This window comes from Dermacentor albipictus, chromosome 8, assembly GCF_038994185.2.
Source record: "Dermacentor albipictus isolate Rhodes 1998 colony chromosome 8, USDA_Dalb.pri_finalv2, whole genome shotgun sequence".
NCBI lineage: Eukaryota > Metazoa > Arthropoda > Arachnida > Ixodida > Ixodidae > Dermacentor > Dermacentor albipictus.
In genome coordinates this window covers 87794583-87808060 of record NC_091828.1, presented here as the reverse complement: position 1 = coordinate 87808060, position 13478 = coordinate 87794583, and the positions used below count along the sequence as shown (strand labels likewise).

General features: G+C 46.3%; 1 protein-coding gene across 1 annotated transcript in view; it reads right to left on the bottom strand.

Moving 5' to 3' along the window:
• Positions 1-13478, bottom strand: part of LOC139049280 (fatty acid synthase-like) — a 140300-nt gene that overhangs the window by 122430 nt on the left and 4392 nt on the right. The window contains exons 2-4 of the mRNA XM_070524657.1: positions 6858-6996; positions 3860-4186; positions 850-1050 (exon numbers count right to left, since the gene is read on the bottom strand). Of these exons, the coding sequence (XP_070380758.1) occupies positions 850-1050; positions 3860-4186; positions 6858-6990 (661 nt within the window). The 5' untranslated portion in view covers positions 6991-6996. The remainder of the gene's footprint in view (positions 1-849; positions 1051-3859; positions 4187-6857; positions 6997-13478) is intronic.

The window sequence follows — 13478 nt, the reverse complement described above, 5'->3', positions numbered from 1 at the left end:
AAAAAGTGAATCGGATTATAAAGTTCTGTTTGTGTAGACTGAAGTCTCTAGAATGTCTATAGACTATCTATAGACATGTGTCTATAGACATTCCATAGAGTTCAGTCTACAAAAGTAGAACTGTTTATATGGTTCTATTTGTGTAGACTGAAATTTATAAAATATCTACTTCAGTCTACAGAAATAGAGCTGTGTAACCCAGTACACTTTTGTCAATAAACATTCTGCGGACATTTGTCTACAAGCGTTCATTTTCATTAATCTATAGATAGTCTATAGACTCAGACTTTTATAGACTAGTCTATAAAAAGTATTATGTTACAAGTCTATAGACCGTCTATATACTTGTCTATAGGAATAGTCTATATATAGTCTATAGACATTTGTCTATAGACATTCTATTGACTTCAGTCTACTAAAGTTCTAACTATAAGCCTGTACACTTGTCTATAGACATGCTGCAGACAATTGTATACAAACGAATTTTCATAAATCTATAGAAAATCTATAGACTCAGACTTTTTATAGACTAGTCTATAAAAAGTGTATGGCCATAAGTCTATAGGCTGTAGCGCATTAGATGCCGCAAAACTTTGCATTTGAATTTTTTTAATGTTGCAGTTGAGACAGACAGACAGACAGACAGACAGACAGACAGACAGACAGACATACATACATACATACATACATACATACATACATACATACATACATACATACATACATACATACATACATACATACATACATACATACATACATACATACATACATACATACATACATACATACATACATGCATGCATGCATGCATGCAGGCAGGCAGGCAGGCAGACAGACAGCACTCACCGCGAGCATCGAAGGACCTGCACGTGCCATCTGGAGACAACATGCCTAAGCGGTAAAAGCCCAGTGCTGTACTCGGCTTCAGGCTAATCATGCTTCCTCCCACGATGGCCGCGTCGCACTGTCCCGAGCGAAGAGCCAGCGTTGCGTGGTTGAGAGCCACCATCGTCGACGAACACGCCGCGTCGACTAACACGCTCGGGCCTGAAAGGGCGACGAGGAGTTGGAGAAAGACGCTTTCTATGCTTCCTTTCAGAACCACGCGGAGCTTATTGTAAGCGGTTTGATTACCGACCGTTCGCGACAACCTTCACGATATGTTAAGCCTTCCCAACGTATCCAACGGAAACGACCTCGACCGCTGACTGTTATGAACCGTGATTCTCGTGCTGTTATTTGCTACCGTTATCTCGTGCTGTGGATAGCTGCGACAGTGCGTATGCGGTATGTGCCCCTGTCTCTCTCTGCCTTAATTTCCGTCTTATACCTTTCTCTCCGGCAATCCCCTGTCTTCCAATGTAGGGCAGAAAAACACATTTTCGGTTCCCATTAACAGGCCTGCGTTTCTTTCATCTCACTATTGGCGACAAAGAGTGTACGCTCACAGCTCTTTCCATGCCACCTTTCAGTCTTTTCAGTCTTTTTTTTATTCTAAGCGGAAATAACTAGTATTTTGCGAAAGAATAAAAGAATATTTGAATGCTACTGTGAACACATCTCACAGAGAGCGAATGCTTTAGGCAGAATTTAAGTATTGCACTGGCCCCCGAATCTAAGTTCGATGAGCCTCAATATGTAATCATTGCAAGTCCGTTCGATAAACATGGGACTACGCCAACCCCCTTACCAGCAATTCGCTCTCGGAAATTTTTTTACAACGAGAGTGCGGATGACTGCTTCCTTCCCAAACGTGTGAGGCACTACGCCCATCGCAATTTCCCAGAATCTTCCAATTAACCACCCTTCCCGACGCTTCGACTGGGCTAAATCGACAGGCGTCCGTCCGTTGTCTTATACGGCCACGAATGAAAACAACGGCCACATACCGTTTGCCGAGAGCTCCACAGAAAGGGCATACAAGTTTGCAGAGCATTTCGATGAACGGTAAAGAGAAACGGTGAATCAGTCTGGGTCGATGAAGTATTCTTCGAGAACTCTACTGCAGTTCATTTCGCTGTAGTACAGGCTGTAATATAATTCTGCATTAAATATTGCGACAAAGCCCTATAGCCCGGTACGTCTGTTTGCAGCACGGAATGTAGAGCACTTCTTTCTTTCGAGTTTCGGCCATTCTGGTTTAACGCGATAGCGTTAAGGAGCTCATGTCGCAGAAAAGCCGGTGTCGTCGGCGTCCGCGGCGTTGACCGTGAGCGATAAATCACGGCAGGCACTTCATAAATAAAAAGCAACTTCCAAGATGGGCTGGGTGGGAATCGAACCAGGGTATCCGAAGTGTGAGACGGAGACGCTACCACTCAGCCATGAGTTCGATGCTTGAAAGCGGTACAAACGCGCGTCTAGTGAACGCGGTGTTGCCTTAAAAACGTGCCGTAGCAAGTTATTCTGCGGTGTACATCGGTAATTATGAGCCTGTAACTTACAGAAGTCGCATTTACACGATAGCGAAGTACGTTTCCGCCACATTTCTTCTGCGCTTACCGTACACGCAGAGCCATCTTGCGGCAAACACTGAAGACACCCTCCTGTCAATGTACGGCGCTGCCCCGACAGGTGGTGCGCCATACGCGCATTGGGGCTGTGCGCGGTCCGGTTCCCTCTCCCCCGACTCCCTTTCCCCTGACGACGCTTCGCCGTGCTCCCACGCGGGTTGCAGAATCAAGCGCCGTTCCTTTCTTTAGATTACTATCTATCTCTCTGCCCGTGCCGATCACGACGTTTGGCTGGCGTAGATCGTTTCCCCCTCCGAGACACCGAGTTCTTTGGTTCGTTCCGTTTGCTCAGGCGCACGTTTCGTTGCCGCGCCGAACACTGCGTTGCTCGACGCTCTCCGTGTGATAGGTGGACGCAAAGTCCGATGCGGGGCGCCTCGTAAGTGATCCCTGCGCCGTAGCGCATTGTCTTACACCCCTTGGCGGGTCGATGGGAACGCTGTCGCGTTCCACTCTTGAAGGCGAAGCTTAAGCGTCCCCCAATTTTTTGTAAATGCATTGAAACTTTGTTAGTTCCCTCTGTTAGGTAAGTTAAAACACTGTGTAGCGTATTTTCACGGATAAAAGTGTAGACAGGTCCCCCGAGCAGACGGCGTAAAAATTCATAGCGCCATGGTGATCTGATGCGGGTGTTTCATGGCAGCGTCACCACCTGTTTCTTTCTCCCTTTTTTTTTGCCCCGGCGTACCAAGTGTCCTCCCGGGGTGAGGGTGGTGTTTTTGTAACACTGTAAAATGATAATGTACTAACGCAGCTAATTTTTTTCTCTCTCTTTACAGTGTCCCTTAGAGACTCCACCACGATACTGCGCGCCACTTAGTAGCTGCAAGCGACGTACTTTTAATACAAGCGCAGAATTACTGTTTTGCACAGGTGGAACAAGTAACACAATTTCACGATCAACTTCATAGCGCAGGTGGTACGACATTGTTTACAGTCAGTAACTAAACTTAACGGGACATGGATTTAATGACACGCATGAATTTCAGCTCTAGGTAAGTCACGGCACTTCTAATTTAATGCATCGCTGACTACGTTCCGCGAAACCTACTACAATTTGGAGCTTTTAGTTCGCCCCAAATTCGCGGTAATTCAGCTTTCTTTCTTTCACAAATTCCGCGTTCCGCAAACTTCTGGGCCCTACTGGTTTATATAGAGATGGTGTTGCCACCTTTACCGACTAATACGGGTTTGGTTTCAGTGGACAGACAATAAGCAAGTCTTCATAAATTAAACAACATGATTTCAGTCTACTGAGCACTGCAGAGGTGCTACGACGGCAGTGTTTCAGTTGTCGTTGTTTTTCAGTTTTTTTTATTCGAAGTATATATTTGGAAAGCTACCTTTGAAGTCGAACGAGTAGGAGATTCTGTTGGCGAACATTCCCCGTGAGTTGCCGAGCAAGCTGTAGCCGTCGACCTTGTCCGTGTCCACGGTGTGTACCAAATCCGAGTCGGAGTCGGAGCATCCGATGAAGACGCCAATCTTGCGGCCTCGCAAGGTCCCGGGTTCGTATCCGGCGTCCAAGATGGCCTCGTGCGCGGTCTCCAGAAGCAGACGCATCTGGGGATCCATCATGTGCGCCTGCCTCGCGTGAATGCCGAAGAACTGAGCGTCGAACTGCGACAGGTCGCGGATCTTGCCCAGCCTCTCGGGCAGGCCCAGGTGACCTAGCGAGGACGAAGTGATGGTTGATTGGTCAGGCAATGTTTAGACAGCTGAACTAAAACACGGTACAGAAATGACATAGACAAAGACGTCGCTGACACGTGCTTCAGTTCAGCTCTTCTAACTTGCCTTAGCCGTGAGTCAACTGGCCCATTTGAAATCTAGTCCGATGATTGATTGGCTCGTGAAGTGTAACGCTCTGAAACAGTACTGCGCCTACGAGGGACGCCGATGGTGTTCGCGTCTATTTAAAGAGCCAAGGGTTGTCAAAAGATTTTTCAAGCTATCAACGAAAGTTTCACTGAATAAAATATATTTCACAGCAAGCACTGTCTCGGCCATTTCCTTCAGCACGTCCCGTCTCTTCGCGATACAGGGTGAAAGAAAAAAAATTTACCCGCCTGTATGTGGCACGACGCCACAAAGGAAACCCATGCGGATTTCTCAGAGAAAAAAAAAGAGAGGCTTCAGAGTTGAGTAAGAGTTTGTCCTGATCCGGGAATATTTTTCCTCAACTTCGAAGTTTTTTTTTCGAGAATCCCGCATACCGGTTTCTTCTGTATATAGCTCTGCGCTGCATTCAGGCGGGTGACAATATTACCCTTCGCGACACTTCCTCCACCTTACGGGATTCCGGTGAATTGATGGGCCAAAGAGTGAAGCAACGGCGACCACTCAAACTTCCAGTAGAACTGCAACGTTTTGCTTTGTACAGTTTTCTTGTTCAACCAGTTGCGTGCATCTGGGTATTAATGTTCGATTCGCATTGTATGTTGTGTGAAATTAAAGTAAAACTCTAGTTCTTCCCATTTGAAAATAGCGCGGAGTTAGTGTTAGTTTCCCTCTGACGTCGACGTTGCTGGTGGCAGGCGAATTTGGCTTTCCGCGAATTGCTTGCAATTTCTCCGCCCTTCGACATTGTTCGAGAAGCTTAATATTTCTTCGCACGTCGTTCAGTGAGTCGGCATTCAAACTGCATCGCGAGCTGGGCAAACAAGGCGACATGCAAGGCGACACGATACGGGACACAAGAGCGTAGCCTGTGAACCATCCAGCATGCGAGTCATCCATTAACACTCCGGTGAACCCCACCCTCCTTTTGCTGTACACGATGGCCTGAAATCGGCTGAACATCACAGAATTTAAAAAAACGATTCCACCTTTCAGAGTGCTGTTTTCGACCATGGCTAATGCCTTTACCCTCAGTATTGTAAAAAAAATTGAGTGCACACGACCTTGAGCTGGAACTGTAGGGTTGTGGCGAGAGAAGCCGTACCTGAAGACTGATAATTCGGAACCACCTAGCGCGCGCTCGAATACCTGACACGAGAGTGCGATAGCGCTATTTACAAAAGCCTCTTTCATCTCTTTTTCGCGAGAACTGTTTAGGTTTCGTGCAGTATACCCGTCGTCTGTTTTCGTGTCGTCACGCTTACATGGCCACGAATTGAAAACACTCGGCCCGCAACCTTTTCATTACGGTTTACCAGTGCACGCTGGATAACGACACTCAGGCCACGGCGCTGACGGCCCCCTGAAGCATCAACGCTAATCACTAGGACCACCGCCCCTACCTGTCGTAAAGGGCTAGGGAATGTAGCCGTCATCGACTCGGCTCTATACGGTACTTGTTTTTGGTCGCATAAGTTCTCACTTAAACCAAAACGACGTTCTCATTGTTCGCATGGAAATACGAATGGCAGTAATCGGTGATGCGAACTTCTCTGTTCATTTTCATATCTCAGTTCTATTCCCCCTTTCCCCACTGCAGGGTAGCCTACAAGGATCAGCTCTGGTTAACGTCCATGCCTTTCCCTTGTGGCTTCTCTATATATCTCTCTCGGAGAGGCTTTTAATGTCGGATAGGTGGAGAGGTTAGCCTGAAGGACGTAATTCTGCCCTTCTACTCCGCACGTTAGTAAGAGGAAAATGTGACAGGGACAGAATAAGTATATGATGGTTGGAGGTGAACTGTTGGTGAAATTATACCCCGCTGTATGCCCTTAAACTCTCGGCAGAGCCGGTTGAGAAGATTAAGAGGATTAGCGGAGTGTCGCCAGCCTCACCGGTCTTTCGCGTGTTCTGGCATCATGTCGATGTTGTTCCGCCAGACCCCGTCCCCAACGCATAGTAGCGGGTTTCCCTCACAACGCTCTGCCTTACTGCCATTCAATTTTCTCTCTCTATCCCTCTTTCCGAGTGTGCCTCATCTTCTCTACAATAATTTTCTCAGTTCACTAAACGCTATCTCCTTTACCGATGGCAACATCTTAAGATAAAAGAATGAGGACCTATTTCGAAGCTCGGTGAACACCTTTCAAACTTTGGAATTGTATCAAGTGACGAATTAGTTTCACATGTTTCCGTTTGAGCCTAAGACTTAGTGTTTCGTCTTCCTCGTATCGCTTGTTCACGTACAGTCACGTGCGATATGGCCTGCAACACCGGTGTCCGTGGTCGAAGGGGCTTCAAGACTGTACGGCTGCGCAGACACAGGGTAACGTCCAGGCACGAACACAGCTTCAATTAGTGGTTTTTATTAAACAGCTATTTCACATGTCAGAGCCACCGCGCAACCCTTCAACCACGAACAAGGTTGTTGCGAGTCATGCCACTTGCTCGCGTACATAAGACTGCGCATGATGACGTAGCCTCATCTGTCAACAGGCGTACCTCGAGGCCAGCGCGTCTCGTCGTCGGTGACAAAGTCCACGCCCGCGTAGAGCTTCTCCTTAAACTCTGCCAAGCAGTCGGCTTGCGGGAAGCGGGCAGAGAAACCAGTGATTACCAGGTCTTCTTCCGCCATGGTTACCTGCAATACAGAATGACCCCTCGACCAAATTTCTTTTTGTTTCTTGACAAACGCAATTTTTTTTTATCACCCGTGTCAGATAATGCATTCCCCGCCAATTCCTGTAGAGAACAGGCGCATGTCGACTGCGCGACACAGCGCGATCTCTAAGAAACTAAGTAAAGTATTTCTCAATCAGCTTTTGAATTTATAGCTTTATTTATTTTTTATTTATTTCAGAATACTGCAGGTCAACATTTATGGCACATGCAGGAGGTGCTATACAAGGCATGAAAATGCACTGTTACATAAAATAATAAAAAAGAACGGCAGTTTACGATATTGCCGCTAACAAACAATCAGAAAAATATATATGCACATACACATACACGTATTTATACATATACACACATATACGCATATATACAGCACTCATTTACCCAAACAAATGCTTTTCTAGAGCTTTAACAAAATTAGGGGACTGGAGCATGGCCCCAGGGAGAAAGTTCCAGCAGGAAACGGTCCTCGGGAAAAAAATTGTGTTTCAAGGTTTCAGTTCTTGCAAAAAATTGGTTCCAGTAAATGACTTCCTGTGCGGTGTGTTCGTCTAGACGATAGCTGTTTATGTGCGGTGGGATGTGAAATGTTTAGTTTATGTGCTAAAAGGTTATGCATGAACAACAAACGGGACATTTTCCTTTGTGTCCTTTAGGCGCCGCTGGCAGTCCCTGGTTCCGGTTAGGGGGGCTCCTCCGCATACCAGGCACGTCGGTTGGCATTGGTGCCCCTCTGGGGTGCTAGTTGCTCCGCACTGGCGGCAGATTCTCGTTGTCGGCGTTGGGCACACGTCCGAGTAGTGTCCTTGCTCGCCGCATACGAAGCATACTTGTCTCGTTGGTCTGTAGGGGTGGGTCTTGTACTCGCATGCCCCAGAAATGACGTATTTGGGGATGAAAGGGCCGTCGAGAGTGACGAGTGCTGTCTCCGACTTGCCCAGCATTCTGGCGCTCAAGATCTCCACTCCTTGGGTGCGTAGGCGCAACTTGGATCCGAGTAGGTCCACCGCGATTCCCGGGGGTAACCCGTGAATGACGGCTCTTTTGATGTCTTCCGGTAGCGCCACGTAGGAGTTCACGTCGTAATTTTGCCCTTCAAGGTTGAGGCAGTTGATCTTCCTGATCATCCTGGCTGCTTCCTCGTCCGAGGCGCTTGCGAAGAGGATGTTGCAACCTGGCCGGAGTCTCACCAGGAACTTGTCTTCTCCGAATTTTCGGCCACACGCTTCCACGATAGCACGTGCCGCTTGGTACGTCTTCAGCTCCTTAACCTACAGCCCGCCTTTGGGCCAAATAATGATCTTCGCGTCGTTCATCGGGAGCGGCGGGAGTATCTGCCTCGACTTCCTCGCCGCGCCGCTCTTTTGTCCTTGTGTCGTTGACGTCACGCCAGCTGCTGAAGCCGGCGCCATCTTGCTATTCTTCTCGGCGGCTTGGGGCTCGCCCGGTTTCAAAATGGCGGCGCTGAAAACTGGCAGAGGACACTTTTGGGTAAACAAAGGAAGAGTGTAGTAAGATACAACTTAAAGAAAAACAGCAGTTGGTGACCAAGGCACACGGACCACGTGGGGTTGTTCACAGAAGCAAACAAAATCGTCGTCATGCGACCATTTGAAAATGGCGTCGTACTTAATACCTCCGGTACGTCTGCTGTTCTTGAAGAGTATTTTTCATCGGTGGAAGTGGTGCGGTGTGCAACAGACATGGACAAAGTGACAAAATGCACGGAGTCTGAGCTTTTCACTCTTCAGAAGTCAGCGGTAGAGTTCATTTCACTGCTTACTCCCTTTTTCCTCGTGAACCTTTGCTGCCAACTGAAGTGAAACTTGACAATCAATAAAATAAAATAACAGAGACTATAAGAGTGGGATTGAAGATTATTATGCAGAAGACAAAGATAATCATCAATAGCCGGGTAAGGGAACAAGAATTCAGGATCACCAGTCAGCCTCAAGAAACTGTGAAGGAGTACGTTTACCTATATCAATTACTCACAGGGGACCCTGATCATGAGAACGATATTTACAGAAGAATAAAAAGGGGTTCGGACGCATTCCGTGGACATTGTCAGATCCTGACTGGAAGCTTATCGTTACCATTGACAAGGAAGGTATACAATCAGTGCATTTTACCTGTGCATATGACATATGACAAAAAAGCTTGAGAACAAGTTAAGGACCGCGAAAAAAGCGATGGAACGAAGAATGCTATAGGCATAACTTTCAGAGACAGAAAGAGAGTGGTTTGGATCAGAGATCAAACGTGTATAGACGATATTCTAATAGACATTAAGAAAATGAATGGCGCTGGGCAGGTCATGTAATGCACAGATTAGATAGCCATTGCACCATCAGGGTGACAGAATGGGTACTAAGAAAACGGAAGCGCAGTCGAGTACGGCAGAAGACTAGGTGGGGCGATGAAATTAGGAATTTCGCAGGCGCTAGCTAGAATCTGTTGGCGCAGAACAGGGGTATTTGGAGATCGGAGGGAGAGGCCTTCGTCCTGCAGTGGACATAAAATATGATGATGATGATGATGATGATGATGATGATGATGATGATAATAATCATGATGAAGATGATGATCATGAGTTCAATTCAGTTCAATAAAGAATTAGGTTTTAACCGTTCCACTATAATAGACGAGTAAACACGTACAAAATTACGCGCTTATTTTATCGTTGTGGTTACTGCCTTACTTAGGTAACAGGGAGCGTTTGAAGCACGAATTATATGCAACCTCGAGGAGGAACAGTTGCTGGCGGAGCTTCAATGCAGACTTCAGTTGTTGCCAATTATGGTGAAACTACGGGGCCCTGTCTGTCTCTTAGACGTTTCTTTTATCTGCGTGAAAAAAACGTGGACACAAGAAACACACACCACACCACGAGCGCAGACTGCCAACTGTTTATTTTTGGAAAGCAAGCAACATACATGTATTTCATTCAGGAACCTGTGCACGCGTCCACACTGTCAATATCACATGTGCCGATAAACATAAAAACGTGAAAGTTATCCACTGGGTAACAGTGCAGCCCAGGATTTCAACAATCGATCACCAAAGTAACCATGAGCCATTCTTTCAGTATCGTCAAAAGCGGGAGATATATAAAAAAAGACACACAAACACACATGCGCAGCCAGAAAAACAGGAAGAGACCGCGAGTATGTGAAGGAAACGGATACGGCACTTAACAAATAACCAGTGCAGCGAATTACCAGGATGAGGGCATAAAGTCATTTGTAGAAAGCAAAAAAGCCAAAAAAACTGCATAACAACAAACGGGAATATCACACCAATCAACACATGTGGCAATGACGTCATGAAAGCATGAAGGCTCCAAGTATGGCTCGCTGAAAAAAACCACGGAAAGTGGGGCTGACGGCGACATTGGGAATTTACAAACGTGACTATGAAAAAAGTGAAAAATGGTGAAAAAACTGACGCTCGGCTTCATTTACAGCACAACTCACCTACAACAAACAAATCCAAAAGACAAAACAAAAATAACCTTAGACCACCAAAAGGAATTTTAAAAAATTTATTCCAGAAAATTTTTTTCTGGAATCAACGGGACAGATGGCACACTGATACATTTTTCGCCAGTAGAACGCTTCGACAATCTCCCTTTCAGTCTGATCCCTCGAATGGAACAAGAACCTTGTGTTATTGAAAATTCGTTTACAAGAGTTGTTTCTTCCGCCCTCTTCTTTTCCTCTGCATCTGTCACAGTCAGGGGCGTAGCCAGGGCGGGAGGGGACATAGGGCCTCAGCCCCCCTCCCCCCCCCCCCCGCCCCGCCAAGTTTTCGTGCTGTCAAGCACGAAAACAGTGCGTAGCGTTCAAGAATTCATTTGCAGCATCCTTGGAAATGGCAATCGTGTATTTCATCCCTCGACAAATTCTATAAAGAGGAGGCCAAGCACCCCTCTAACGAAATTTCTGGCTACGCCACTGGTCACAGTGTAGGGCTAAAGTGCCTCCTGCCTTGTTCTTTACATGCCACTGGTGTTCCCATGCCCTTTCATTGAAAGACCTACCCGTTTGTCTAATATAAATGTTTCCACATGTCAAGGGAATCAAATACACTACCCCACAAACACAGTCTGTGTAGGGCCTTTCATGCATGGTTGAACATTGTGACCGACTCTTTCTCTTGCATGTCACCATTGGGCGCACTCTAGTGAGCTTACATGAAGCCGAAAAAACGACCTTAACCCGGTAGTGGCTTGCTACTTTTTTGGTGTTGTGCGAAACTCGATAAATATAGGGCATGACCTGCAGCTTTTTTTTTCTTAATACCATCTTTCTGTTGCTTTCTACCTATAAGTTTTTGCAAAAGACTTTCGCAGGCGCCTGTGATGAAACTCTGAGGGTAACCAGCACAGAGGAAGTGCCTAACTAGCTGAGTGAAACTGGTTTCTAACTTATGCTCGCATGATTCTTCAAGAACGGACTTACAAGCAAGGGTTATGTTGGCTCTCTTACCTAGTTTGGAATGTGCACTTTCAAACGGCAATGGTGCTTTCTTTGTCCTCGGGTTGTATTACCAACAGATGCGTTTTGGGTCAAAATGAAGGCTGAGGTCCGAGAACTGAAGGGAGTTATCCCTGGCTAACCCGTGCGTTAATGTGAGCGCCCCCCCCCCCAATTCCGAAGCTGATTGGAATATCTTTATTACGCGATCTACGGCATTATTAAGCTGATCTTCTACAGACACGTGGGGTACGACTAACTAGTCATCAACATAACGGAAATGTATAGGTGCACGGCATGATGCCCGGAAATTAGCTATTGAAGTCGTTGACCAAACGCCCACAAATAGATATCGCAAAGAATAGGTGCAACTGAAGAGCCTATACATATTCAAGCCTTCTGCACACAGTACTTTGCGTCATGCGCAATGGCCGTGGAACTTAAATAAAAGCTTAACAGTTCAAGGAAATGCTCTGTGCTCACCCCTGGCTATACTTCTCCGGTCTCTTGAATGTGTTGCATAATAGGGGTGAACAGAACGCGTCATGCGGAATTGAGTAGAACAGGTCTTCGGTGTCAATCGAGAACCCCGTCGTAGCCGTCGGAAGACCCTCTTCCAGGTATCTGATGACTTCCGTCGAAGATCGGACTAAAAAGGGGCCCTTGCTGACTATCCTCTGCAAGTTTAATTGAAGAAAGCTCCCAATTGTTCTTCGACAAGTGCCTTTTTCAGAAACGATGGTTCTCAAGGGGCAGTCCGGGTTTGGAGTCTTTCCAGTGAGGATCTCGGGGTGTTTCGTTCCTTTGCTCACAATTAACTTTGTTAACGATCGAGGTGCATGGTTTTTAGCAATTTGTCGAAATTTTTTAGTATGTAGAACGCGTCGAAAATTTCTCTTTCAGTCTAATCCCTAAAATGGAACAGGAACGTTGTGTTATTAAAAATTGCTTTGCAATGGCCTGTTTCTTCCACCCTCTTCTTTTCCTCTACATTTGTCGCAGTGTAGGGCCAAAGTGCCTCCTGCCGTATTCCTTACATGCCATAAGTGTTCCCATATGTTTATCGGTGTGATATTCCCCGTTAGTTGTTATTTTGTTTTTGTTTCTTTTGCCTTTTTTCTTTCTTCAAACGATTTTATGCCCTCATTATTCGCCTTTACATTGGGTATTTGTTAAGTGCCATATCCGTTTCATTTACATGCTCGCGGTCTCTCCCTGTTTTTATTCCTGTGTTTTTTTTATGTTGTCACTCCCTCCTTTGATGATGCTGTAAGAATGCCTCATGGTTATTTTGGAGATCGCTTGTCGCAGTCTTCGTCTACACTGTTACCCAGCAGATAACTTTTACGTTTTTATGTTTATCGGCCCATGTGATAGTGACGGTGCGGACACGTGCACTGGTTCCTGAATGAAATGCATGTATGTTGCTTGCTTTACAAAAATAAACAGTTGGCAGTCTGTGCTAGTGGTATGGGGTGTGTGTGTGTTTCTTTCTTGTGTCCTCGTTTTTTTCGCGTATTCAAAGCAACCGTCTAAAGCTACGAACCAACTAGCCCGCCAGAGCGTCCTACTAAGGTACTGTCTGTCTCCTTTGCGGAGTTGATTGAGCGAAGCGTAAGAGCGCGACCACTTAGCTTTGCCTTTTATGCAGGTATTGCGCGTCTCTCCACGTGCGAGCCACGCCTGCAACACCGATACCGGGATAGCACGGTGGCAACGACTGCGCATGCGCACCTCGAGAGCCCACGTATTGGAATAAGAAAGAAACGGCTCGGGTGTGCGAACGCAACAATCAACAGTATCCATGGCTTTTTTTTTTTACATAATCAGCAACTTGTGCCCAGAAAACAAATAATCCCTTATTCCGTTTCCACGTCTTCGCAGGAAGCATCGCGGTACGAAGTTGAACGAAGAATGACTGTGTTCTCAGAGGCACATACATTTTTCTTAACGCAATGCCCGGCATCAG